At 39.7% G+C, this 27,884-nt stretch overlaps 1 protein-coding gene and 1 long non-coding RNA gene across 3 annotated transcripts in view; both read left to right on the forward strand.

The window, feature by feature from the left end:
• The window catches only part of LOC124057782, a 1,110,263-nt gene that overhangs the window by 1,048,900 nt on the left and 33,479 nt on the right, over nt 1-27,884 (forward strand). The window lies entirely within an intron of this gene.
• On the forward strand, nt 184-27,838 carry hk2 (hexokinase 2). Of its 2 annotated transcripts, none has more exons than XM_046386245.1 (18): nt 184-494; nt 3,453-3,615; nt 4,232-4,380; nt 5,089-5,208; nt 8,250-8,345; nt 10,195-10,294; nt 11,422-11,605; nt 15,631-15,792; nt 16,032-16,265; nt 18,841-19,145; nt 19,237-19,412; nt 20,685-20,804; nt 21,848-21,943; nt 22,594-22,693; nt 23,387-23,570; nt 24,980-25,135; nt 25,718-25,954; nt 26,631-27,838. In XM_046386245.1, the coding sequence occupies exons 1-18, from the start codon at nt 432-434 to the stop codon at nt 26,767-26,769; spliced, it is 2,784 nt and encodes a 927-aa protein (XP_046242201.1). In that variant the 5' UTR covers nt 184-431; the 3' UTR covers nt 26,770-27,838. The 2 variants fall into 2 exon arrangements, with proteins under 2 accessions (XP_046242201.1, XP_046242202.1); XM_046386246.1 differs by having other exon boundaries at nt 19,264-19,412.

Here is a 27,884-nt window from a genome sequence, read left to right on the forward strand (position 1 = left end):
AAGCTGTGTAGCAAAAAGCACTATATTGATTTGAACGTGAATGCATAGAAGTAGTGTAAAGGATAACTGAAACCGAACACTACAGAATATAGTAGTGCTATTATTTTGTCCGCCCCACTGTACATCTATGGCCGACATTTCAGTTAAAAAAAAAAATCAGCCAATCAGCGCCATCAATGCGGAATGACGTCAACGAACTACCAACTCCAGGAAGTTGGAAGTTCCTTTTGGTTTTGGGACGACATTTAGCACATCGTACTTAAATACGGATTTAATCGCACGAATTTTGAACGAGAAACTGAGCGGCGTGAGAAAATATTATTGTTTTTGTATTCTGTATTTAAGGAAGCTGCCTTTTTAGATAAACTTTGAACTACTCTAAAACAGGAGGACAAGCAAGACGTGAAGTCGCAACACATCACTAACTAAACATGTTAGCTTCCAGTCTATTGGCTAATTACTGTACCGAACTCCACGATGATCAAGTGCATAAAGTGAGTATTAGTGTAAAACTCTCGACTTGACTTGTTTTGGGAATGCTAAATCCATCATGGCAGGAATGTGTTGCTCTAATATGAGAAAGCGGAAACAGCGGTCAAGCAGGTCACCCGACTCCTAGCATGTAAACGCAGTTATGATCCACGTCACTTTTCCCAGTGCTGCATTATTTAACATTACCTGTATGCGCAGACAAATTGTGCAATGTAAAGCTTAGTTGTAAATAATCAAATTAACCACCTACACTACTGTATTACTTCAGCGGCTTCGGTTTCATGCTGTTAGTCACTGTCATTCAGACTTGGCTTACAGGTACATACTGCAGTTGCCACAAGTAATTACATTCTGAAGTTCAAGGTGGACACCCAGGACTAGTGTTACCGATTTTGTGTCTGACCAATTGTGAAATGTGGTCACATTCTGTCCTTCTGTTCCAGAGTTATGGTGTTGAATAATGGACAGAAAATATTATGATGTCAGAGTGAAGTTGACCTTTAACCTTTTGGATATAAAATGTCATCACCTCACCATTTTATCCTCCCAGATATTTATGTGAAATTTGGTTATATTTGCCATATTAATTCTAATAATTAAATGTGTTGGTGAGGTCAGAGTGACCTTTGACCATCTTGAGTCCAAGTGAATGTTTGTGTCATATTTTAAGAAATTCCCCTCGCTGAGATATCACAACAGAACATTGCATTTATCTCTGTTCCTGTGGTAAATGTCATGCCCATATTTTGTTTTCTTTGACTCATCCTGACCTCTGACATTTGCTGAGTTAAACAGAACATGTCAGCAGTAGACTCAGCCTCTTTTGAATGTCATAATATCACATGAGAAAATCTGATTTTCATGGCATCATCCAGAACAAGTCTTATCAATTAATTCTGTCAAAAGCACCTTTTTGCTAAACTGCTATGCTCAGTATCTCCAGTTTCACAGTGTGTATAGTAAAGAGTTCTTCTTGCAATCCAGAACCTTTTGTCCTCCAGTGTAATGTGTTCAGTGTCTTTCGAAGACTCATTGTCAGGTCATGGAACAGAGTTAACAGAATAGGAAATCTTTTTGAAATGTGGAAAGTTCATCTTGTTTTAAAAGCATTCTTCAAATTTTTCTCAGTATGAATTCAACAGTACAATGTTCCTGAATTTCCTCAAATGTCAGGAACATTTTGGTTAGCACCCTTTCTAGCTTCTGTAATCAAGCCTTTCATTGGTCAAAAATGAAGAGGCAGCAGAAGGTGTGATGGCATTGCAAGTTGAATCCAGCTCTCATAGCACTGCAAATTGCAATGAATCGTGCTTTTGAAAGTAGAAACAGTAAGGGAGGAAGAACTCATTTTGCCATCATGCAGGTTACATTCTCTCACTGCAGAACTGTCTAAGTTCAATCAAGTGATTTGAAAAACATTACATATGTTTGTCCATCTCTTAGAAATAGTGGGAGTGCAGGGACAGAGGAGTTATTTTGTTGAATATAAATTGGTCTTTCTGACTCATTGATATTTTATCTGCCTGTGATTGTGCGAGTTAGAGTCTGTGGCCCCAACTGTGGCTCTGAAATCAGGAAGGCCAGCTCTGTCTGAGGGACCCCCTCGACACAGTGTAGGTGGTGGGAGAGAGAAGGATGATATCCAAGCTATCCTCTCTGATGGAGAATGACTCCCACGGGGGTGTGTGAGACTCTGACAGCACTGGGCAGCTCCTTCAGTGGAAGGCCTGCTTCACCCCAAGTGTGTGAAGGAGCGTTACTGCAGGCCCTTCCTCCCTGCTGCTGTGGGACAACCAGCACTGCATCCAGCAGACCCCATGCACTCCACATCAAACTGAACCTCAGTCATTTTTTTTTACTGCTAACTATTTAAAAATTGTGAAATTCTGTAAATATCATGTGGATGTGACTTGATGTGTGTGCCTTCATGTGAGGAAAAGTTAGCTCCTTGCTCAGCAGGAGTTAGGGTGCTGAGCAGATGTACTTTGTTATAAAGCCCTTGTTTTTTTACGTTGTTGTATAACAACAAATCAGAATTTCTGTGTAACAGCAGTTTTTGATTTGTTGCTAAGCTGCCCCTCTCTACGATCATACCCCTTGTCACTGTGTCTAAAAACAGTGTTTTAACTTTCATCACACTCTGACTTCTCTGCCTGCTGTGTTGGCTCTGGTTCCCGCTCTTATTTCACTTAAGGTCAGTGACAACCAAGGTCAGAGTTGTAGTAAGTTCAACTTTGAGTGCAGAGCTTTGCTGAGTTGTGCACCCTCGCTCTCCCTTTAGGAAGACACTGGGCTGCCAGCCAGCGTGGAGCAGTTTTGTGTAGAGATCTTAGCTGTGCTGTGTATTGATAAATCCATGATGCTGTCTGTAATGTTGTATCAAACTAATCTGTGCCTCTGTCTCTCTGTCCTGCCCTCTTCTCATCTTGAAATCCCAGTCTGCTTTGAAATCTTTGCCTGGGAGAGACCTTACTGATGCAGTATAACTACCTTGTGTCTTGTTACTGTGCTCAGTGTTGCCATGGTGTATGACCTGTGACATGAAACTGTCCACAACTCACCTTGGCAGCAGAGTTTGGCTGTTATTTTGGCTGTTAATTATTATTTATATTTTTGACAGCATTCTTAGTTAACAGCATTTTTTCACACCTGCCTAAAACTTTTGCACAGTACTGTGCAAAAGTCTTAGGCCACCATTAGATTTGTTGTTTTAGCAAATTTGATTTAACAAATCTAATGTGAGTATTTAGTGTGACCTGCCTTGGCAATGAACACATCTTGAACTCTTTTGGGGAAACTTTTGCAACATTTGGTTGAGTTAATTTGCCTGACTTTACATCCTGCAATGTGACTGTTGCACATGTGCATGTTGGGATATCAGTGTCGAAACAATATATTGTGCAGCCCTAGTAGTTCATTTTACATTTGGCTCAAATGTAACAGTTTTTCCTGTTCTCTAGGTGGACAAATACCTGCACCACTTTCAGCTGTCAGATGAGACTTTGATGGACGTGTCAATAAAATTTCGACGAGAGATGGACAAAGGCCTGTGCAGAGATACCAACCCCACAGCCGCTGTCAAGATGCTGCCCACATTTGTGCGCTCCACTCCTGATGGAACAGGTAACGCCTCTTTTCATAGTAGAGTCTATACAGAGTCAGAGTGTGTGTATACACACATCAGGAATAAAGGGTAATGCCATCTCTTGAGAAAACATCGTACAACAGTACACAGTGTTATCGTAATGTGATAAAACTTCGAAAGAGGCATCTATATGTATAGAAGTACTTATCCAAATTAGAGATTTATGCATGTTTTTCTTTTCCTGATGTGTGTATACATTATTTTGGCTGACTCTGTATATAAGTAGGTCCAGTGAACACACTAATTATCACTGTTTGTTCCTTGTGCTCTTCTGCGATGTGCATGAGAATACACATGCGCAAGTACACTTGTGATTGGAGCGAGAACGATGAATTGATCAAAAGAAAACTAAATGTTAGGTATTTTTGATGAATTTATTGTTCCTTTTAAAGCTGTAAGTAAATCATTCCTGCCCAGTGTTTCATGCAGTTCCACTGATTGACAGTTGGAGTTGGCAAATCAAAGAGCAATGCACCAGCAAATGGCAGAGAAGAAGAAGGAGAAGAAGATGAAGAGAGAAAAGTAGAAGACAAGTGCTAGCATACGAAAAAAAACTTTCCTAACTCGTTTTTTCCCCTTACCCTTTTTTCGTAGAGCAAGGTGAATTCCTGGCCCTTGACCTTGGGGGTTCCAACTTCAGAGTGCTCCTGGTCAAAGTAATGGCTGATGGTGAGCAAAAGGTGGAAATGGAAGATCAGATTTATCCCATTCCCGAACACCTCATGAGAGGCAGTGGGACTGAGGTAAGAGACATTACACACAGCTAAAATTTACTGTACAGGAGAAAACACAGCATTGTTGCTCAGCTCTGAGAAAGCTGTGATGTGCTGTGCTGTGCTGCATATGTATGAATATACAAGCAGACGGACAGACATTGCAGTTTGATTAAACTGATGCAGACTGTTATTTACTAACCAGTCTTATATTATCTCACCATTGTCAAATGGTGATAACAAGTGTCCATTGTAGCCCTCGGTCTGATAATATCAATGCAACATGATTATTAATTTAGAATTCATAGTACATTATCAAATACCTTTTTATAAGATGTCAGAAATTGATCATATCCACAGTGAGAGTTGGGTTTGATTGCATTTTATCTACGCTATATAGACAAAAGTATTGGGACACACACAATGTAATTACTAACCATTTTATTCAAGTGGAAGACCACATGTTCCCTGTGACTGCAGATAAGAGCTTGGAGATGGGAAGACTAGGAAATTATCACTGACTAGTTTTCGTTCTGTGCAGGTATCTGCTCCCAGAACAGTTATAAGCAATAAAACTGCAACACTACTACTTCCATGAATGTTAATACAAACGGTACTACTTCTGGTAACTGTAATGATAGAATGAATGGTAGTTGAGTCACACACAGAGATTAAATGAAACCTGTGATTTTCCAGCTCTTGGTTAATCAGAAAACTGACCTTTTCTCTCTCCTCTAGTTATTTGACCATATCGCTGATTGTCTGGCTAATTTCCTGGAGAAGTTGGGTATAAAGGATAAAAAGCTCCCCCTGGGTTTCACCTTCTCTTTTCCCTGTCAACAGACCAAGCTGGATGAGGTGAGTGATTTAGAAATTCCTCTGTCTACTCCAAGTCACAGTTTAATCCCAAGTGAAAACTGGTCATCGTAATCATAAAAACACAAAACCTGAATGAGCATTAGCACTATTTGTTGAGCAACTGGGGCGAGCACTGCAGCTTATTGTATGTGTTGATGTTGCTGTCTGAAAAGCAAATTTCTGTGTTCACCTCCTTAACTGTGAAGAACTGTTTCTTTTTTTTGTTGTTCCTTTTTTTTTAAACAGTGCTTCCACTGTGTCCCACATTTCAGGTTGTTAGGTTGATCTACTCTAGCAATGTGCAGTCACATACTACTTAAGTGTTAAAGTAAGCGTAACTGTAGCGACAGCAGACAGTGAGAATTAATCAATTGCAGTCAATTGCATTAATTAATTGCAGTGCAATTGCTAATTGCTGAAGGTCAAACATTGCGTGCCGCCACCACTGTGCAGAGTCAGTGCTGAGAGTGTGTTCCACCTGTCTGCGATTTTGCACCTGACCTCTTAAAGAGTCCCAAAGTCACATCTGGCCCACTGTTGTTGTTTGTGGGCTACGCGCCCACTGCCCAAAGGTGGATGCTCAGAAACATCAGGAACACAGCAATACGAGAGAATACAGCCAGAGAGCATGGATTCTGCAGATTTAGGGACGACCACACTCTTCTGTTTGGTTATGAGTGATGATTGAAAGGGATGAGTGTATATATTTCTGTTGATTTATTTTTTTTAGGATGTGATTTCTCTGATTTGCTCTTTATTTGTACTTACTATGAATGTTCGACTAGAACAGGGGTCGGCAACCCAAAATGTGCAAAGAGCCATATTGGACCAAAAAAAACAAAAAACAAATCTGTCTGGAGATGCAAAAAATTAAAAGCCTGATATAAGCCTTATATGAAGGGAACACAGGCTGTAAGTGTATATTAGCTATATTAGCTTACCAAAATGACCAATTTGATGAATGAATCCTGAATGTACTCACCATCGGTGAACGGTTTTCTACGCTTTATTATCTCCCGGGTTGCAACAAAACTAGCAGCAGAAGTGGAGTTTGGAGATGCAATCCACTTCTTAAATCTATCTTTGCACTCCTCTAATTTCTCCAGAAGTAAAGCAGTCGCACTTTTTCTCTCACTCCCAACTGGGTGGTCTGCTGCAAATTTAGCATGCCTTCCCTGGAAATGTCTTTCCAAATTACTCTTTTTGTTATTTGACAACTTCTCATTACAAAGCAAACATGCAGGCAATCCTTCCGCATTGCCTTCAGCAATGAAAGCAAATGATTCGGTCCATTCTTCATGAATCCTCTGTTCTCATCAGCTATCTTTCGCTTTTTCCCTTTGGGATCCATGGCCCATGACACACCCTCCGGTTTGTTTACAACAGCCACCTGTGTGGCACCGCGCCGCGCTGAAACGTGTGTCGCAGGCTATGACGCACATCGTCGTTGACAGAAATGTTGAAATTTAATATTTATTATAAACATTTTTACAGCACTGGAAAACGTTAAGAATGTTTGTGTCATGTTTGTCCTCCTACAGAAACCATATTAAAACAAAATTTATATTCCCCCCTATTTCTTTCCATTTTCATACATTTTTGAAAAAGCTCCAGAGAGCTACTAGGGAGGTGCTGAAGAGCCGCATGCGGCTCCAGAGCCGCGTGTTGCCGACCCGTGGACTAGAATGAGCAGCCTTTGTGATCCAGACAGTTTACAAGGCCGTGCTGTGGAGATGACAGGAATCAGTTGTTTTGGCGGCTGCAGTTGAGTTACTGCAATTACTGTTCTTGGCTTGACGTGTTGATCTCTCACATGGTCTGGCTTTGCCCTTTTCTGCCTGTAGCACCTAAGAGACGATTGTTAGACATGTTCTCACCTACAGGAAATACTTTGGTCTAGGCTAGGGCTGGTGCCTGGATAGAAGGTGCAGAAAGAATAGCAGTAATCCATTTTTGAGAGAACTTCATCAACAGTTCCTTTAGTTTGACAATATGGAATAAATCAATGTGGCCGCAGCACTTGTTTCTGACAAGCTCAACATTGTGCACTGTGGGGGAGGGATGCAGAGGAGTTTGCAAATAAAGAAAAACTGACGTAATTGGCAGTTAATGTTATTTCAGATGTTATTTCTGATGGAAAAGGAACAATAAAAACAAAAAGAAGAAGCTTAGGGCTCAATAGGGATGCATACGGAAACCTGGTATTACATGGGCTCTGGGCCTATATTATAAAGGCATTATTATCGATAAGCTCTGATATTTTCAATTTGCGGTATTTTCATTGATGGCACAAGTGGAACAGACAAGTGGAACTTGTCTGTTCCACTTCTTCTGTCTGTAAGGGTGGAAACATGCGTGGTCTGTCTAATATGCTAGCAAGCACAGAGTTAACTGAATTATACGAAGCTGCTGCAGCCAGTTCTTGTGGGTGCTTTTGTAAATTCGGTTTGAAATAGTCACAGCCTTGTCAGAATCAGTTTCAGATCTGGTCGAGGCGTCGCTGTGTGGTGTAGTTAATGTTTCTGTTGAGGTGTTGGCTGATAGTGATTTTCAAGCTAGTTAGTGTCATGTAGCCAGTGGTCCAAATGAAACATAGCCAGATTACAGATAGTAATGTGATTCTGTGATGATTGTAATGTATTTCTCACACAGTGTTCATTTCAGCATTCATACTCGTGTACCATGTCACTGTTTTGACATGAATTTTGACATTTTGAATGTTGATGCCCAGAGGCTTGCTCAGACCTTTGGAGTGAGAGCACGAGCAGCAGGGTGCTGTCTGCTGTTCCCTAATTGGCCCACTGAAGGTTATACATAGAACCTTGAACTTTTCCCAGAAAAAGTCAACATTTAAATTTTAAGTGCATGATGAGAATTGTCACTTGAAATTCTATTTGTTCAGTTCAACAATGAAACATTAGTATCCCATTTTGGGAGCATAATTATGCTCAACAGTGTGTTGCTGATTGATTATTGTGGCACCATATGACATGGCTGAAATGTAATGGACAGAACCTATGCTTTTCCTATCCTAACTGCAGAGTGTTTTGGTATCTTGGACAAAAGGCTTCAGGGCAAGTGGAGTAGAAGGAAAGGATGTAGTCAGCCTTCTGAGGAAATCTATCAAAAAACGAGGGGTAAGTGTACAAATTATTGTTTGATGGTACATCATGTGCCATTCTTATCCATTTCAAAACATGTATGTAAACTTACTCTATGTTCTTACATACATGGGTATGTAAGAACATAGAGCTCTCTTTTGCTTACTCTGTCGAGTTTTTGGAAAGAACAATACAAGCTAAAATAACCAAACAAACTATCAACCCAAAACTATGAACACTGCAAACTGAAATGTGACAAGAGTAAAAACACAAATGACAAATTAACGTGCTATAGTTGTAGTCAGTCTCAGCGTAATTCTGCTCTGACCTTTTCACATTGTGGCTTGAGCTCAAAACTAGCAGCTGTCAGTGACAAGCAGCAGGGCAGAGCAACAGTCACTTCAGACTTACTGCTTGGCAGTATTGTTTCAGTGAGGAGCACCTGAACTCAGTCCTGGTTTTAATTCCCACTTGTCAAGAAGAAACATACGCATCTCAATAGAGACTGGTCTCTGTCCAGTCAGTGTTTGGATGAATAAAAGCACTAGAGGAGATCAGTAGATCAGTTTCTGGTTTTAACACCACTTCTGAAAGCCCAGTCAATTTTTTAGGCTGGACAACTCATGCACCCTGCTGAAGACTTTGCATCTAAACCCTCTTATCTATTTTGTCCAACCTCGGTCTGACCTTGTTTAAAATTGAACTGAGACTAGAGACTAGAGCTACCACCATTACTTGATTAATCGATTGATCATTTCTTTTTTTAGCAATAGTTATTTTTAAAGCAAAATTGTCCAGCATTATATAGTGATTCCAGCTAATCATCAGGATTTGCTGCTTTCCTTTGTCATTTCTGACAAAAGAAGTAGTTTGTAAGATATTACTTTGGACACTGTGAAACATTTTTTTAACACTTCATAGACTGTACTATTAATTGATTAATTGTGAAAATAACTGGCAGATTAAGTGATAATGAAAATGATCACTGAAGGCAGACCTAGCTGGGACCGAACAAACTCCCAAAACCGCTGCTACAAGCGGTACTGATGGTTACATACTGTAACAGTACAGCACAGGGAAGAGTAGGAGAGAATACTATGTGCAGGTAATTATCACTACAGACTGAGACAGAAAAATGAGAGGCATCTGCAGTTAGAAACAGATGAGGGGTTGTTAATAGATAATTAGAATAGCTATAATTAGAGTTATAATAAGCTGTCCTCCAAATCATACACCATGGTTTTAGTGGAACTGGGATTAACTCAAGCCTCCCCGCAACCCTGACGGATAAAGCGGTATAGAAAATGTATGGATGGATGGATGGACTTTAGTGGATAATTAGAAAAGTTAGAAAATATGGTTGGTGGCATAGGCTGCCTCCAAAACTTCACCTGCCTCGAGTTCAGCCACTCAGAGGATTCAGTTGCAGTAGCTGGGTTTAAACCTGTAGAGGGCAGTCGCTATGCATATTTATAACACAAAACGGAAAATTCAAATACTTTCCACTAAAATATCAAGATTTGGACCTGAATCAATTAGTAACACTACTAAATATCCATGTAAATTGATTTTCACCAGAAAAAACATGTTTAGGGATTTCATATTATTGCCTTCCATTTCAATAGGTATGGGAGAATGAAAAGTGTTCATCACTAATAGTAAAATGTGAAATGATATGTTTCTTCCAGAGGAACTTGTCAACAATGAGCACAAAGCCAGACTTTTCGTCTTGTTGTACATTTCAAACTAGTAACTTGAAATTTGGAAGATTTTATATCTAAATTTTTTTTTTTTTTTTGCCACAGTTAGCAAATCCTAAGTATAAGTCGGGAGTTCTATGTCTAAAATATTTTAATGTATACAGTTAAATGAAATCTCATTGCAGGACTTTGACGCTGCCATTATGGCTGTGATCAATGACACGGTGGGAACCATGATGACCTGTGGCTATGATGATCATAACTGTGAAATTGGCCTCATTGTGGGTGAGTCCAGCCTGCTAGTCATTGAAGGTTTTTGCTCACATTGACAGCTAGCATGTGGATACTGTGTTATTTACTGTGTTGCATTGGGAGTATTTATTTATTATTTCTTTTTTTTTTTTTTTTTTTTAACGTGTTTTATGTTAGTGGGTGTATACACAGTCTTCTGATTGGGGAGCATGACTGTCTGTTGCAAATGGACACCAACATGAATTTAAATAGATGTGGACGTGATCAACCACTGCATTACTCAGGAGTTGTATTAAAAAAAATAATACCCTTTGCGGTTTGCTAATCGCATTAGTTCAAATCGTGATTTTGGTGGAAAAACGATTAATCGTTCAGCCCTATTACCACCTACCATGAAAAAGACACACAACGTTTTAAAAGACTGTATGTAATCTTACTTAGAGTATGTAGGTTGGGTATGAACCCAGTGCAACAAGGACAGTTGAAGCTAAGAGTAACATTATGAAAACACAAAGTCAACAATATGTCCTTTTTTAATCTTCACCTCTCTCACGACCACCCTTAATTCAGTCAGGAGAAAGAAAGAATTTCTTTTCTTCCTCTCGGTTCTTCCCATGATTCACCTGCAAGGACACTGATCAGTAGAATCATCTGTATACATCAACAGTTATGAAGTCCTTTAGTGAGCCCATTTATGGTTTAATTTAATATAGGTCTGTAGATGGTTGGATATGTTCCTGATCCATGTGCACACATTTCCAGCTGGCCTGTGATGATAATAATAATGTAAAGAAGTGATATGAATACTTATTCACTCATAAAACGTACTCAGAAAAAAACACTACATCCTTTCTTGCTCCCCTTTGAGATAAATATGGTGTGTAGCATAAACTAAATTAGCACTGGATGTGTCATACTAGAGAACAAAGTTAACAGGACAAATTTTTTGACAATGAAAACACAAACAGTGTTGGAGATTCTGGTTACTAAATGAAGAATGATGCTTGATTTATTTGATTCAGTGACGTGACTGATACGCTGCAGTGACAGTTTTCATTTTGGTTTTACTTTCTTTATTACTTCAAAATTAATAGCAATTACTTAAATGATGACTGAATTAACTGCTCTGTACTTGTTATGCTAAAACCTTTTTTCTCAAGGAACTGGAACCAATGTCTGCTACATGGAGCAGATGAGGAACATTGAGCTGCTAGATGGTGACGAGGGACGGATGTGTGTCAATACGGAGTGGGGTGCTTTTGGAGACGATGGTGCCCTGGAAGGCCTCCGCACTGACATTGACCGGGAAATAGATGCAGGATCTCTGAACCCTGGAAAACAGCTGTGAGTGTCTATGATCTGACTTGGTGCTGCCTAAAGCATCTCTCAGTAGTGGTTTCACTTAGTTACTTGCAGGCTTGTATTACAGATGCTCCCTTTTTACTTTTATTTCTTTTTTCTCCCTCATTTCTGACCTGCTCCTGTTTTAAAGGAATTCTGGTTAATTTGCTGTTGCTACTAATGCAAAATGCCTACCATTTGTCATGCTTAAGTCAGCATAATGTATGTTTCCACAGCATTTTTAACAGAACCACACGATTGATCCCTGTGCCTTGCAGCAGTATCCAAAGCTAGGTGTAGACCATCTCAGATCAGAAACAAAATGCTAAAAATTTGAAAATGCAGTTGTAACACAGCCAGACTAAACAAAACTGCTACTACTACTGTTAATTCACCTGGATGCTAATTACTCAGTAGAGAGAAGTTCTTTTGTGTGGCACATAATTCAGTAGCCTATAATCCAGTTGAGCCGCTCCAACTAGAATTATATTATAATAATATCTAATAGAAGTTGTAGACTTGAACTCTTGGAACATAACTTAATAGATTGTAAGGCTAAGGGTAATTTCGTAATCACGTTTTAAAAATAGTTCCATTCCCTGACTGACTTATTCTTATTTGTTCTCCTGTCGCATCTAACCCTGTGTTATGACTGTTTATGATCAAATTAGGTAACATCTGTACAGCTATAAACAGTAGTGTTGAGCCACCACATCTTTGACCTGTTTCCCTCTAAATCTCAAATTTTGAACAGGTGCAATGTCCTCGGGCTCCAGAGCTATCGATTCCATTGTAAAGCAGTCCAGTTACATTTAAAAGTCTCTCGCCAAATCCAAAACAATGAGGAGTTTTTTTAGTATGAGGATCTAAAAATAATACAAACCCACTTCCTTGAATTGTCCAGCTATGATCAGTTAGATCTAATACAAGTCTTATGTTGTTATGAATATACCTTCTTTTCCGAAATCCTGATTGTGTCTTATTATTATGGACAAAAGGCCATCCTTCCTGGAAAATAATATAGCAATATAATTGGTCTCAAGTTATCCACTATTCACTTGCCTTTACCAGATTTAGAGATCAGGATGATTAAACCTTGTTTCATGCTTCACACCCAACATAAGACAATGTGAAAATAAATTTTAAATGTATTAGCTGTGCAGACAAAGTTGCTAAGCTGTAATAATGTTAGCAAAGCCCTCTCATGGTAACGTCAGGTTTTAAAAATATGATGTTAATGCTGGGTAAGATTATCCATTATGCCTTATTAGCTGGTCAGTTTTGGATGGTAGCTATGCTGCCTTAAAACAATAAATGCTTTCCCCACGCTGCCTCTCATCATTGAAATCAGCATGAATGATATGGAAGTTAGCAAGCCTCAGAAAAGAAGACTTATGGTGCACGGATCACATTTTTCTTCCAGTGGCAGTAACGTTCAGTTACCATGATTGAGCTGTGTGTACTGAAACTCATCCTCCTGTTGAAAATGAGCCCAGAACAGCAGTGAAATCTGTCACTTCACCCACCTTCAACTCACCTTGTTAGCTTTGTAGGAAGCAGTGCTCACTCAGGCTCACATACTGCTGCACACTAAGTGGAATGTTGTTAAATGTCGTCCTGTATTTACATTTTAATTGGTCAAGTTTAAGTATGAATTTTGAGTTTTTTCTTTATTTTTCATGTTTTCAACATTGTATAAAAATACTGTAGACATTGAAATTATGACAGAACAAATATGGAATTATGTAGTCAACAAAAACATGTTAAGTAACCCAGAATATGTTTTATATCTTTGATTCTTCAAAGTAGCCATCTTTTGCTTTGATGGCAGCTTTGCACACTCTTGGCATTCTTTCAACCAGCCTCATGAGGTACTCACCTGGAATGGTTTTCCAACAATCTTGAATGAATTTTCAGAGGTGTTGAGTACTTGTTGGCAGCCTTTCCTTCACTCTCCAGGCCAACTGAACCCAAGTCATCTTAATTGGGTTTAGATCGGGTGATTGGGGAGGCCAGGTCATCTGATACAGCACTCCATCACTCTCCGTCTTGGACAAATAGCCCTTACATAACCTAGAGGTGTGTTTGGGATCATTGTCCTTTTGGAAAACAAATGATGGTCCCACTAAGCACAAACCAGATGGGATGGCATATCACAGCAAAATGCTGTGTTGGCCATGCTGGTTAGGTGTGCCCTCAATTTTGACTAAGTCACCAGCAAAGCATCCCCACACCATCACACCTCCTCTGTGCTTCACAGTGGAAACCACAAATCCAGGAACATTCACCCTCTCTGTGTCTAACAAAGACACAGCAGTTAGAACCAAAAATCTCAAATTTGGACTCATCAGACCAAAGGACAGTTTTCTACTGAGCTGATGTCCATCCCTTGTGTTTCAAGGCCCAAGCAAGTCTCTTCTGCTCATTGTTCTTCTGAAGTAATGGCATCTTTGTCGTAATTTGACCATGAAGCCTGACTCAGGCAGTCTTCTCTGAACGGTGTCTGTTGAAATATGTCTGCCATTTGAACCAAGAGGCATTTATGTGGGCTGTAATCTGAGGTGCTGTAAATTGGTGGTTTCTGAGGCTGGTAATGGTAGTAAACTTATCTTCTGCAGCAGATGTAGCTCTTGGTCTTGCGTTCCTGGGATGGTTCTCATGAGAGCCAGTTTCATCATAGCATTTTCATCTGCACTTAAGGCTACACTCAAAGTTCTTGAGATTTTTCAGACTGACTGACCTTCCTTTCAATGTAGCTTTGCTTTTGTTTATCTTGATTGCTTTCTCCTCCCCTTATGTGTTTCACCTTTGTCTCGTTATCTTGTCTATTTAGTCCTCATCTTCCCTGTCACTGTTGTCTGTGCGTTATATTGTCTTTTGCCTTCCGTGCCAGGAATTTTATTGTCTTCTGTTCAGGATTTGCTTAGACCATGCCAGGAAATTCAAGCCAAGATTTTTGCCACAGTTTATGTTGATCCCATGCCACAGTAAGTGTGTGCCTGTTTTGTTTTTTGATTATATTTATTAAAGACTATTAGCTTGGACCTCTGCCTCGCCTCTCGGCCTATTTTGACTCTGCATTGGGGTTCTGCTCTTTCTGTGTCAGCGACGCCGTACCTTTGTGACAGATGGACTGTCTTTTCTCATTACTTAGCTGGATGTTTTTTGCCATAATACAGGTTTGTGCAGTAGTTGTAATAGCACTGATAGGGCTACTGACTCCTTACTCTGCACAAGACAATTGATGGTCTAAAGCACATTAAGAAGGCAAGAAATGGCACAAATTAACTCTTCATAAGGCTGGCCTGCGATTTGAAAACCATTCCAGGTGACTACCTCATGATTCTGATGAGAGAATGCCAAGAGTGTGAAAAGGTGTCATCAAAGCTAAATGTGGCTGCTTTGGACAATATAAAATATAAACATATTCAGTATATCTATTTAGATATATAGATAGATATATAGATAGTCACCCTCTGTCTGAGGGAGATCAAATTGTATTTTTTAGTTCTTCAGCATCAAGCGATGCTGATGAGCTGTCAGACTAACAAACCTGTGTTGCTGATTGTCTGCAAAGACGTGGGTCTGTTCATCAGCATAATAACTAAATGTCATCAATGACATGTCTAATTACTTTCTGTCTTTCAAATTTTGTCACTTCTGACATTCTGTAATAGCTGTACCTATTACAGTGTAAAATATCACTCGGTGAGTGTCACAGATGGTATGATTGTACCCAAGTTTAAAGTATTCTCAGATCTCTGTCTCTGCCTGGAGAGTGTAAGGGTTTATTTATAAGTTTCCTCTTGAGGGATAGTTTATAGAATTTGCATGTCATAATTTTGTTTGTCCTTGTTTTAATGTTCCTGTACCGCTTTCCTGATGGAAGCGGTACAAACAGTTTGTTGCCTGGGTGAGTGGGATCTGTGGCAGTGTGTCTGACCTTTTAATTTATGAATAAAACAATTAACCTGAAGACATGGATGCATCAGCATTTTGTTCCACTTTTATCTTTGTGTTGGCTGTAGGTTTGAGAAGATGATCAGCGGCATGTACATGGGGGAGCTGGTGCGTCTTATCCTGGTGAAGATGAGCAAGGAGAAGCTGCTGTTCCAGGGCAAAACTTCAGCAGAGCTACTCACCAGTGGAAGCTTCAGTACCAGCTACATCTACACCATTGATAATGAGAAGTTAGTTTGTTTGTGTGCGAGTGTGTGTTTGAGGTTCAGTGATGGTGCAGTGTTATAATAAGAAGCAGACAAGAATAATACGAAAGGCATGAGTGAAAGGAATTGGAGTACTGCAAACCTGTATCACAGAGTTTGTGACCTGATTGGTTTTGGAAATTGTAGAGTTTTACCTACTTCACAAACGATTTGTATACAAATTTCTGTATCCTTGTGTGATTTGCATTTTGCTTTACCCACAGTGAGGAGGAAGGTCTGGCAAGTGCTGAAAAGGTTCTTCAGAGCCTGAGTCTGGACCCATCTGTCGAGGACTGCATAGCCGCTCAGAGAGTGTGTCAGATAATATCTACACGGGCTGCACACTTGTGCGCCTCTGCTCTAGTGGCAGTGCTGCGGCAGATCCGGGATAACAAAGCAGCTGAGAAGCTGCGTACCACTATTGGAGTGGACGGCTCTGTTTACAAGAATCATCCAGAGTAAGTGTTGAGTGTTTCATCTGTACCATTGTATCTCACAAATGTTTTCACAGTTTATAGGGTTTCCCTTAACTCTAAGACCTTTTTTTCAAGGGAGTTTTTCCTGGGTGAAGAAATTTTTACTTGTTATCTTGACAGATAAAACACACTTTAGACACAGGGTAGCCTACCCTTCAGTTCATGACAAAGGACAACAAATGAATAACTGTGACTTAGATAACGTTTCTCAAGTTTCGCCAAACTCTACAACTCCCAAAAAAGAGAGTTTAGTAGTTTCTGCCCAAGTGAGGAAGGACCAAATTGCTGTTACTGCACTCTTTAGACTTTTCTACTACTTCCTTTTAGTGTTTATTACAGCCAGTACCACAAAATATTTCTCTCTCTGTCCCTCTCTCATCTCAACAGTATTCACACATTTTTGTGTAATGCATTTTTCGGGCACGCTAATCAATAAAGCTGGAAATGGAGAAAGCCTAGTCGAGAGACTGCCTTGTAAGATGCATTTGGAAGGCCATCTGGGCCTGCTGCCCTCTCACTTTTTATAGAAGATACAGCATCTTGAATCTCCTCAGGGGAGAATTTCTGCTCTAAACTATCATGAGAGTCTTCACTGAAAGATGGAAGATTGAGATCATCAGAGAATACATGAATGAGCTTCCATCAGTTGTTTGTTTTCTTATGGACAACAGTAGTCACACCTGGATAAGTTCGTATCCGGGCATCAAAACGTGGCTCCTATGAGGAAGCAATTTACTGGTCACCTTGTTCATAAATCTTGTGGCAGTTGAAGGAAGTGTTCAGCATGTATGGTAGAGAGATTATCATATTCTGATTGGAACAGAAGGGATTGTGTATATGGTCCTGACAAAGAATCTGTTGCATATCTTCCATCAGGTTTAGCAATTGAATTGTTTGTGCACACCCTATTATCAGAGGCTGTAGAGGCAGGGATTTGTCATGCACATGTGGTTTGAAAGACTCCCAGTGCATGTGCATTCCCAGATGTGCCTGATGAGGTGAATAATTATACTGCTTAAATGCTATGGCAACAACATTGCCTAGTTGCCATAGCATTTAAACAGTTTGCATGTTTTCCTACTTGTTTACCTGTTGCTTACTTGCTGTTCTGCTTATTTGCCATTCCTACTTGTCCAATATCAAATTACCAGCTGAACTGAATTTTGCTTTGTCCCTATATGTATGTGTCTTGTTACTTGTTACAGTAACAGCTGCACCCTTATTGTGTCTGATTTATCACAAAGATTAAGTTAGTGTAGATGCTTTTTTGTTTTTTAAATTATAGCATTTTGTACTGATGAGGAAGGTGAACGTTTAAGAGAGAGAGGACGGTCAGACAAAGAAGATTATATAACAGTGTTATTAACAGTGTTATTTTTCACACAGTAATGGTTTTATTTTACAGTGGCAAACTCTGACCAGTTGAAGTAATTTTTTCACTTCATTAAGAAACACCACTATCACTACAGCACAGCTTTTGTACTGTTAAATTTTGACTCAACATTTAAGCGTAGTATGGGCAGAGGAATGGACCTAGGCAGTCAGGGCTGTAGCCCAAAGATTTAACGTTAAGTTCTAAGTAATCTTTTAGAGGTTTGTCACTAAATACGTCAGTCATACGTCTTTTCTCACTCCATAAGACGGCTAATAATGTCCAGTCACACACACTGTTACACATTTTAGGTAGTTTACATCAAAAATCAAGAGTCTTTATTGTCATTATGCAAGCATAACAAAATTTTGTGCAGGTTCTCGGCTTAAAAGCACACTTAAAATAAATAGCACCAGAAAATTAAAAATGCACACTTAAGAAAAATATAAAAATCCCTTTACAGTGGCCTTTACAGTGTGGCAGATAAATACAATGAAATAAAATGATAAGACGGGCATAAAAACTGGGCTATTTTTTCAAATATAAACGTGAATCCAATGTGTACGCGAAACTTTATTAGCAGCGTCTTCTTAACAGTGTGCCAACAACATAACATTAGTAACATCCTCTCTGCCCTCAATGCTCTCTGGTCGCTATGGTAACATTTAAACATACTTTCAAAATAAGATACACTTCAAAAACAAAAAAAGTGCATGAAAAATACTCACCATAACGATGAATCAGTGGGAGCCGTGAACCTGTTTCTTTTTAACAAGATGGTCCCATCTAGGGCCTTTCCCCTGTTTGTTTTTTACTCATTTTGCTAGCTTGTGGGTTTATTCTTAGCGGTAACGTATCACGTGACCGAGACAAGCGTCTTGACATGCGTCAAGAGTGAGTTATAGAGGGATGTAATGGAGAGAATCCGGTCATTTTTCAAAATTAAACACCGTTCAGACTCAGATAATCAATAAAATGGAAATAAGGTAAGTTACTTATTCTTTCTGTGCGAACCAGTACCAAATGACCCACAGACCGGGTCGGCCCGGTGGTTGGGGACCCCTTGTTCACATCACCAATTTTACAAGTTTCAACTTAACGAGCTTAACAGTAGTTATTAAAAAACAATAACAACAACAACAAAAAAAAACAACACAGATTTACCAAAATGTTTCTCTTCTCCAGGTTTTCCAGGAGGCTTCACAAGATGGTACGACGGCTTGTGCCAGACTGTGATGTCCGTTATTTGCAGTCACAGTGTGGCAGTGGGAAAGGTGCAGCCATGGTAACAGCAGTAGCATACCGTCTTGCCGCTCAGCATGCTGAGCGTCAGCGCATCCTTGACACCCTGCGTTTGAGCCGTGAACAGCTGCTGGAGGTGATGAAGCGAATGAGTGAGGAGATGGTGCGAGGTTTATCAAAGCAAACCCATGAGCAAGCGAGCATCAAGATGCTTCCCACCTATGTCAGATCCACACCAGATGGAACAGGTAGCTTTCAGAGAAAAGCAAAACCTTCCACTGAATTTGTCATTGAGTTAAATTTTCTTCTTTTCTATCATGCTTTTATGTATGTGTTCAGAATTTGTGTCTTCATCTTTCTCATTAGAGCATGGTGACTTCTTAGCTTTGGACCTTGGGGGCTCCACCTTTCGTGTGCTTCTGGTAAAAGTGCAAAGTGGAAAGAGATGCAATGTGAAAATGCACCAAAAGATCTACACTGTTCCTCAGGAGACCATGCAGGGCACAGGGGAAGAGGTAAACACTGATGGTTGAAGTACTCCATTATTTCAGGAACTAAGAAGTTGACACTGTTGGACCTCACTTTTATTACCCCTTTCAATGTTGAAACTTATCCTCTATCCTGTTAAAAGCACATTGGATACCCACTAACACTTCTTATTTATTAAGCTTTTCATTTTGCATGTAAAGGTTTATGTCTGTGTGTCCAGTTCTCCTCGTAGTTTTGTGTCCCTCCCTCCCTTTCTCTCTCTCCCTCCCTCTCTCTCTCTCCATCTCTCTCTGTATCTTTCTGCAGGTATCTCCCCATCCAGATCTTCATGTTGAACTGCATCCGGCTCTATGACCAACCCAATGTCTACTGTTGACATCTGCCTGTCATTCTTCTGTGCACCAACTATCAGCGGGGTGGTTCTCCCTTGCGGGCCGAAATTGAACTGAATAGAACTGATAGGATAGTGGTTTTTAACAGCATATGAAAAATACATGAATGATACAGCATTTCATTATAATTTCATTATTATAATTTCAGTCTTGTGAAATGTTAAAATCATATTGAGGTGGTATCAAAAGTGAAACTGAACAGATGAATCACATGAAAATTTAACATTTTTATGAGTTGAGATTTTGTTTTACTTGTCTTTTTAATAATGTTGTTTTCATGTTGTTAACTGCTTTCCTGCCTGTACAACATCCATTGCACGTCTGCCCGTCCTGGGTTAGGGATCTCTCCTCTGTTGCTCACCCTGAGGTTTCTTCCATTTTTTCCTGTTAAAGGTTTTTCTGGGAGTTTTTCCTTAGTCGATGTGAGGGTCGAAGTGCAGAGGATGTTGCTGATGTTATGTTAAGCCCTTTGAGACAACCTGCTTGTAAAAATGGGCTATACAAATAAAGTTGTCTTGTCTTGTCTTATCATGTCCTAGGTAATATAAAGAAGTTTATTGCTCCAGTTTGGTAGTTTTAAATTTGATTTTGCTTACGTTCTTGTAAAGATGTGTAACTTTAGTGTATCAGGATGTCATTTATTAGGGGGGCATGTACAGTAATTATCATGTCCTATCATGTCCACATCCCAAATACTGAACTTGTGCTGTGAGATGCTTTGCCCCACACAAGCGTTTACACGGCAGAGACAGACTTCCTGTGCAGAAACATGCCTTCCGTTTGCACCATGTAACACTGCTAAATACTGTGTATTTTCACAAAACTGTGGATAACGTGATGGAGATGGTTCGTCCTTTGTAACTTGCTAATGTTTTTCTGCATTGTTTTTCTTGTTCTTTGTCTCAGCTTTTCGACCACATTGTGTCCTGCATCGCAGACTTTCTGGAATACATGGGCATGAGAGGAGCATCCTTACCTCTGGGATTTACATTCTCCTTCCCCTGTCATCAAAGCAAACTGGATGAGGTAATGTTTGACTCAATAGTCATTCTAAATTTAAGACTAGCTATCATACTTATGGTAACGTTTTGAATCTATCTACATTTTTGTACATTAACCTGAACCTCAAGTGTGAATACCGTTTATTTGTCAGAAAATATATTTGAACTTGAATTGCAGTTAAGTAAAGCTGTGCCTTCATTCAGCTTAATTTCTGTGAATTTTTAACTTAAAATGCAAGTAATGCTTTTCCATTATTTAAACTACTGCATTTACTAAGGTAAGCAGTTAATTTCATAGTCTCGCCTCCAGGCAAAGTAAGGTGGTCAGTCTTTTCCACTGGATCCTGTAGCTGTGCGTCCAAACAAGGATTTGTGCTTACCCCAAATCACAGAAACACCACTGGACAGATGTTTTTGTCACTACACACAGAAGACAGAGACAGGGATTTTAATGTGGGTGTATGTTAATGTGTGTTTAGTGTAACAGCTAGAGAAGCTGGTGAGGGCTGTACTCTGCATTGTAAACCAGCACACTATGGCAGGGAGCACAAAAAGCTGTACTAAACCTTGCACGTTTTGTTTTCACTGTGGCAGTACCATGAAAAACAAATACTGACAATCAAGTGTTCCTAGCAGCTGGAAGTTGGAACAATCAGTGAACTATGGGGAGCCTTGTTTAGCTGATGACGACAATGAGAAGCACTGCCTATGAATTTGATCTTACATTTCTAATGTCTAAAATAAGGAACGATTCAGCTATGGTTTCATAGCTGAATGTGAAAGTGCATTTACCTGCTTGTTTGTCATCTGGGATTTGGTTAAAAGCCAGTTAGCTGTATGGTAATTTCTTCTACACAAAGTGACACTACCTTTGGAGGATTTTAAGGCCCCATCTGTTTTATCGGCATTCGTCTGCCTAGTTATGTGTGCAAAAGTATGTGGTTTTCTTGAAAGCATCTGCTTTTATCAGTTGTTGCTATCAATATGCCCTCCACACATCTTCAGTATATTCATTTGCTTATAATCTTTGTATATACAAACAACCACACACTTCTTTCATTCATTCAGGGCATTCTTCTGAAGTGGACAAAGGGTTTTAAAGCCAGCGGCTGTGAGGGCCAAGATGTTATTAGGTTACTTAAAGATGCTGTTCGCCGCAGACAGGTCAGTATACACTCCAAAAGTACATTGTCAGAAATGTTACTGAAAATTGTGTTCTGTGAATGTTGACACTTGCAGAACATAATAGAAAGTATATCCACAGTGGCCAAAGGGGCTTACAAGCAGCAGTGAGTTAGAAACAGCCTGTACCCTGTCTGTCATGAAGTCTTCTTGTTGAAATCATCACACTGATCTTTTCTGTCTCCTTATAGAATTGTATTTTAGATTAGTTCAGTTGCCTGGTGTTCAGTTGTGTTTGCCAGGACAACAATAAAATCATAACATTCTCTAAAACTGAACTTACCTAGGGGATATGTATTTGCAGTACGTATTTTGAAATTCACCTTGTGTTCTCCACTGATATTGGTGCAAGAGGCTGCACTACACCAACATTCAGAATCTCAGCCCATTTTATCTGTAATTGCCTAACACTATAGATCTGCTGTTTGTTAGGAGTCCTGGTTTAGAGACAGGCTGGTTATCACTGCAGACAGTTAGGCTGCTAGTGTCTTTTTATAGATTTCTATGTAAAGCGGCAATTTTGTTGACTTACAAAGACGTCATTGTACTTATCACCATGACTTGTCACAATTTTTTCTATGTGTTTTAATGAAATTGACAGTTGGAAATAAATCTCTTGTCACTGCCTCCAGGAATTTGAGTTGAACTTTGTAGCGGTGGTTAATGACACAGTGGGAACCATGATGACCTGCGGCTATGAGGACCCCAAATGTGAGGTGGGACTCATCGTAGGTAAGTCTGTCTGCCCCCCCACCTTCCTCTCTAGAGACCAGTCTCTTTGTCTCTTTGTTCCATATTTATGCCTGGCCAGAGGCATTTGTTTTTTTCTGTCCATCTGTCCCATTCCTGTGAAGGCAATATATTCCAGTGAATGCCTTGAGGGACTTTTTTCAAGTTTGGTACAAACTTTCACTTGGCCTCAAAGATGAACTGGTTAGATTTTGGGTGGTCAGTGGTCACTGTGACCTCACAAAACAGGTTTTTTGCTCTAACCCAAGAATTCATACTGGCTATTATTTAACACCACAAGGGGAGGTTGTGACCATGTTTCACATTTGGCCAAACTCTAATCTCGGGTGCCTGTCTTGAAACGGTGCTGATTGTATGGATCTTCTCTGCTGCTGAATTGAAGCATGTATGTTTAATGAGAACCGATTGGAGGCAGGACCCTGTTCATTCCTGCTCAGCCACACCCTAGCTGGCTAACTTCTGATTTAGCCTGCTAACTAACTTGAATTGGAATTAAAGCATTAGATGCTTTCCTAAATATTCCAAAATGTTAGCAGACTGAAAGGATCTGAGTTAGACATTAAAATGACTTTACTGTGAGAAAATATTAAATGTTTTTTTTAATATGGTTTACCTTTGGAATTAAAAACTGACTGATGTTTTTTTGTTCCTACCTTTCCACTGTCTTTAATTCAGGCACAGGGACCAATACCTGCTACATGGAGGAGATGCAGAACATCGAACTGGTGGAGGGTGCTGACGGTCGTATGTGTGTTAACGTAGAGTGGGGAGCATTTGGTGACAATGGTGAACTTGATGACTTCTGCACCCAGTTCGATCACATTGTCGATGATTGCTCTAACTACCCTGGCAAACAGAGGTACTGAATGGGTAATTTATGACATGTTACCTTAAACAGCTTTACATGTAGTCACAAACACAGAATAATCTGAGCAGTGAGAGGACACCACGGACACACAGACCACACACAGAGTCGAGAGAGAGAGAGTCTATAGAGAGCAGACAGGGTCCTTCACATTATTCCTGTAAAACAAGAAATGTGCAGAAAATGAAAAGAATGTACTTTTGCCCTGTGACATTTGTCTGAGTAGTTTGCAAGTCAAAGACAGAGTCTGAAAGTGTTTTTCTCACGCTAAGTGCATTAAAATTAGTGATACTACCAAGGCATAAAGCTTTGTACTGTTAAAGCTAACAGTACAAAGCGAAAGCTATGCTGCCCAGTGAGCAGTTTAACATTCAAATGCTCACAAAATTAAAATAATAATAATAAATAAAATAATTAAAATACTTTTGCTCTTTCTCTTTGCTCTTTCTTCTTTTACCTCTCCTCAAATCTCGACTTACATGCTTAATGCACAGCACTGGTTCTTGAAGAGAGTGATTTTCCACCTGCCAAAACTATTGGCAGGTGGAAATAAACTTGAATCTTGGGTGCCTACCTTAAGACTGCACTGGATCTTCTGTGCTGCTGGGTTTAAGCATGGGTACCATGAGGTGTTTTACCCCATCACCTTCACTGATTGTGGAAGATATACACTTATCCTGAGTTTCAAAAACAGGTTGTCACAGGGACAAGGAAAGACTGGGAAGGTTGTGGAGTGTTCGACAAACACCTATTTCGAACCTTCCAGAGAACTCTGCTCTGTCCATTATTCAATTTTCTAAACAGTTTTAAAGTGCTCACTATGCAATATAGATCTTCTGTGCTGCTGGGTTGGGCACATAGGTGAGGCATCCATGTTTGAGAATTTGTAGCTTATTTGACACTACCCCTAACTCAGTCCTCTTTCTATCAGAATCAGCTTTGTCGGCCAAGCATGGGAACACATACAGGAAATCTTTTTTTTTTTTCCTTTCAGTTATGTCTCTAAATAAACAGCACCAATGGAAGAAGCTCTCTGTCAGTCCTATGTACAAATAGTCTCTAAGTGAAGATAGCATCAAGTTTTTCACTAGAAATCATTCACTTGAATCATACATAGAGATGACTTCCATTTCATCAAGAACTACACCTATTACATTCTATTAATTTCCTTCAAAGGGCGTTGTGAACGGATATGGATGTGAACTCGACTGGTGTGTGGAGGCGTACAACTGTGAGGCGATTGTGGTTCATTTTGAAAGAAGCTTGTCTCGACTGTCTCTGATGAACTTGTCTCTATAGCGTGTTATTGAAGACAGGAACTGTTATCGTTGTGCTTAATTGATTGCAGCCCCTGTCACATCTCCTGATAATTTCTTACAATTAAACTTTTTTTTTTCTCTGAGGTATGAGAAGATGATCAGTGGCATGTACCTGGGGGAGATAGTAAGGAATGTGCTGATTGATTTCACTGCAAAGGGCCTGCTCTTCAGAGGCAAACTGTCCGAGCGACTCAAAACCCGCGGCATCTTTGAGACAAAGTTCCTGTCACAGATCGAAAGGTGAGTGTTACAGACTGTTCTAGTCTCAGTGTTTCTACCCAGCTCACCTTCATTCATCTTGGTAACCGTGTGGTAAGAATAGAAAAAGCATATGTGAGTCATTTATCACACAGTGGATGAGTACTTAGGAACAGAAAAGAGAAGTGGGGGGAGAGTGAGAAACACAAAAGTTGCATGAGGTTGCATCCCATGTAACTGCTGATACTAAAGCCTGCCCTAATATTTATTTTTATTATTTATTTTCTACATCATAAAGTTCACTGCACACTTAGACTAAAATAGGTCTTCAGTAACCCCCTTTGCTGAATTCAGTGTATTGACACCTTTGAGAACATGCTCATTATATAAAACCTTGGAAAGGAGAATAATTTCAAGTTCATTCTGTTTTGTGGAACCCTTCTGTGTAGTTCACAGTTGTAACTTGTTCTACTGTATTATTTCTCGAATACATTTGGACCACAGGGAGCAAAATGTTTTCATGTTTCATTCAATGAGTTCATGTTTTTAACATGTCTCACACACCCTGTATGAAGGCCGCACATCTCATGTATATAACCCTGGTAATTCTCTCTAATCCCAAAGTGACCGTCTGGCCATGCGTCAGGTCCGCTCAATTCTGCAGCACCTGGGCCTCACCAGTTCCACGTGTGATGACAGCGTCCTGGTGAAGGAGGTCTGTAGTGTGGTTTCCCGCCGTGCAGCTCAGCTCTGCGGTGCCGGTTTAGCCGCTGTGGTTGAGAAGATGCGACAGAACCGCAACCTCAACCAGTTTTCCATCACCGTGGGAGTGGACGGCACCCTTTATAAGACACACCCACAGTAAGCAACAATCGTGTCTCAACACGAATCCTTTTATTATTTGTTAAGTCTTAAACTTGTCTGCATGTGTGGGAAATTGCAGCCTTGCATCAGTTATTAGAGATTTTCAACATGCAATCTTTTTTAAAAAAAAAAATTCAAAATTTTTGAATGAGTAAAGTGCCTTCATTGTCATGGCATGATCATGTTAGACCTTTCAACAAACTCTGATGTGTTTCAGCATAAAGCCAGAAGTCAAACTGATAGAACAAATGGAGTAACAAAACAGCAACATCACATCCGAATTGCAGTGATTTTTGCACAATTACATCAGTGAGGTCTGCATCCCAAGTGGACCACTCTAGTGTGTCTAGACTATGGAAAGTCTGAGAAGCCTTGTGGACTGGATGAAACATGGGTCAGCACCCACAAATTTCCTGTTAAAGAACCTTGCAAAGTCTGTGAGTCTGCAAGAGACATTAAATCAGAATATTTGGATTCAGACTTGAAGATGGTGTTAAGGGCCTAACACCATCTATCCAATAATCTATCCAATATCATGCTGAAAAGTCAGAGTTTATTTAAAGGTCTAACAAGACAATAAAGGCTCTTTAAGTATTTGCCTATGAGTTTTCTTGTTACTTTACTTTATGACGGAACCTTTTTAATTCTTTTTCTTTCCTCACTCCTCCAAAAGTTTCTCCAGCATCATGCAAGAGACCTTGCAGGACTTGGCACCACAGTGTCATGTGACTTTCAAGAAGTCAGAGGATGGAAGTGGGAAGGGAGCAGCACTGATCACAGCTGTGGCCTACAGGACTGATGGGAGGCGCTGAATCTTCAAAACAGTGGTGGACAGTTAGAAGCAGAGTTACTACGACTGAACCAGGTCACCAGCATGAAATCATACAGTTTGGGTCATTAGTACTGGAATGTTTAATCTGATTTATGTTGTGTATGTGGGTTCACATGCACATGATTTTGAATGTGAGTTTTTGCTTTGTGTTTTGACGAGATGTACATTTTTATGCTGAGAGCTCACATTGTTGGGGACAGTGGTAAATTAAATTCAGAAATTACTTACCTCTTTAGAAGAGTCGCACCTTCTGTGAAATATGACTGTTACGTGTTGTGGGGCTTGTTTCACATTTTACACTCCCTTTTTTTCTTAGCATGGTCAAACTCCAGGTTTTATCCCAGCTGATGAATTATTTTTGTAATGACACCTGTGATCTGTGTTGACTCTAAATATTTATGGAAGTTAAGTTTAGTAAAGGTTATTTATGCTGCACCTTTCAAGATCAGACTTCCCAAAGTGCCTCACAATAACAATCAAATGAAAAGCAAGACATAAAATAACAGAAGCTGGAAGGAAACTGTGGGGTGTTGGGTACACCAAAGCCAGGAATGATTCTGCTAAAAATAAAAAATCAGAACTTCCGAATGACCTGAGCAACAAAATGAAACACGTCTGCGTGATTTTTACATGCAAAATACTTTGTTCTATAGCGCTTTTCTAAGTTGGGCTTGAACACTCATTAAACCAGAATAAAACTGATCACAGAATTTATCATTTCACATTAATTTTAAGAATGATCAAACTCAATCCAATCAGAGGAGGAAGTTAATTAAAAGCACAGTGGTCAGAAAGCCAAGGGGTAAGGAACAGTAGCACTTATGGGGTTTGGAGGTTGAGGATGGTTTAGTTGCAGTTGTTATAGACTTGTTTATTGTGTTTTTTTCTTTGTTGTATTTCATTTGGATACCACATTATACAATGCTCCTTATAAAGCATATATTTATAGAACCAAAGAATTCTTTATCCAACAGCAGTCTTGTGTCTTGTCCTTAAAACCTCACAGTGCTGACATCGACAAAGTTATTAAACTTGAGCTGTCACAATAATGTTGGCTGTTGTTGTGAAGTAATTGTTCTTCAGTAGGCCTTGTTT

The sequence above is a fragment of the Scatophagus argus genome, chromosome 4 (genome assembly GCF_020382885.2).
Source record: "Scatophagus argus isolate fScaArg1 chromosome 4, fScaArg1.pri, whole genome shotgun sequence".
Classification (NCBI taxonomy): Eukaryota; Metazoa; Chordata; class Actinopteri; family Scatophagidae; genus Scatophagus; species Scatophagus argus.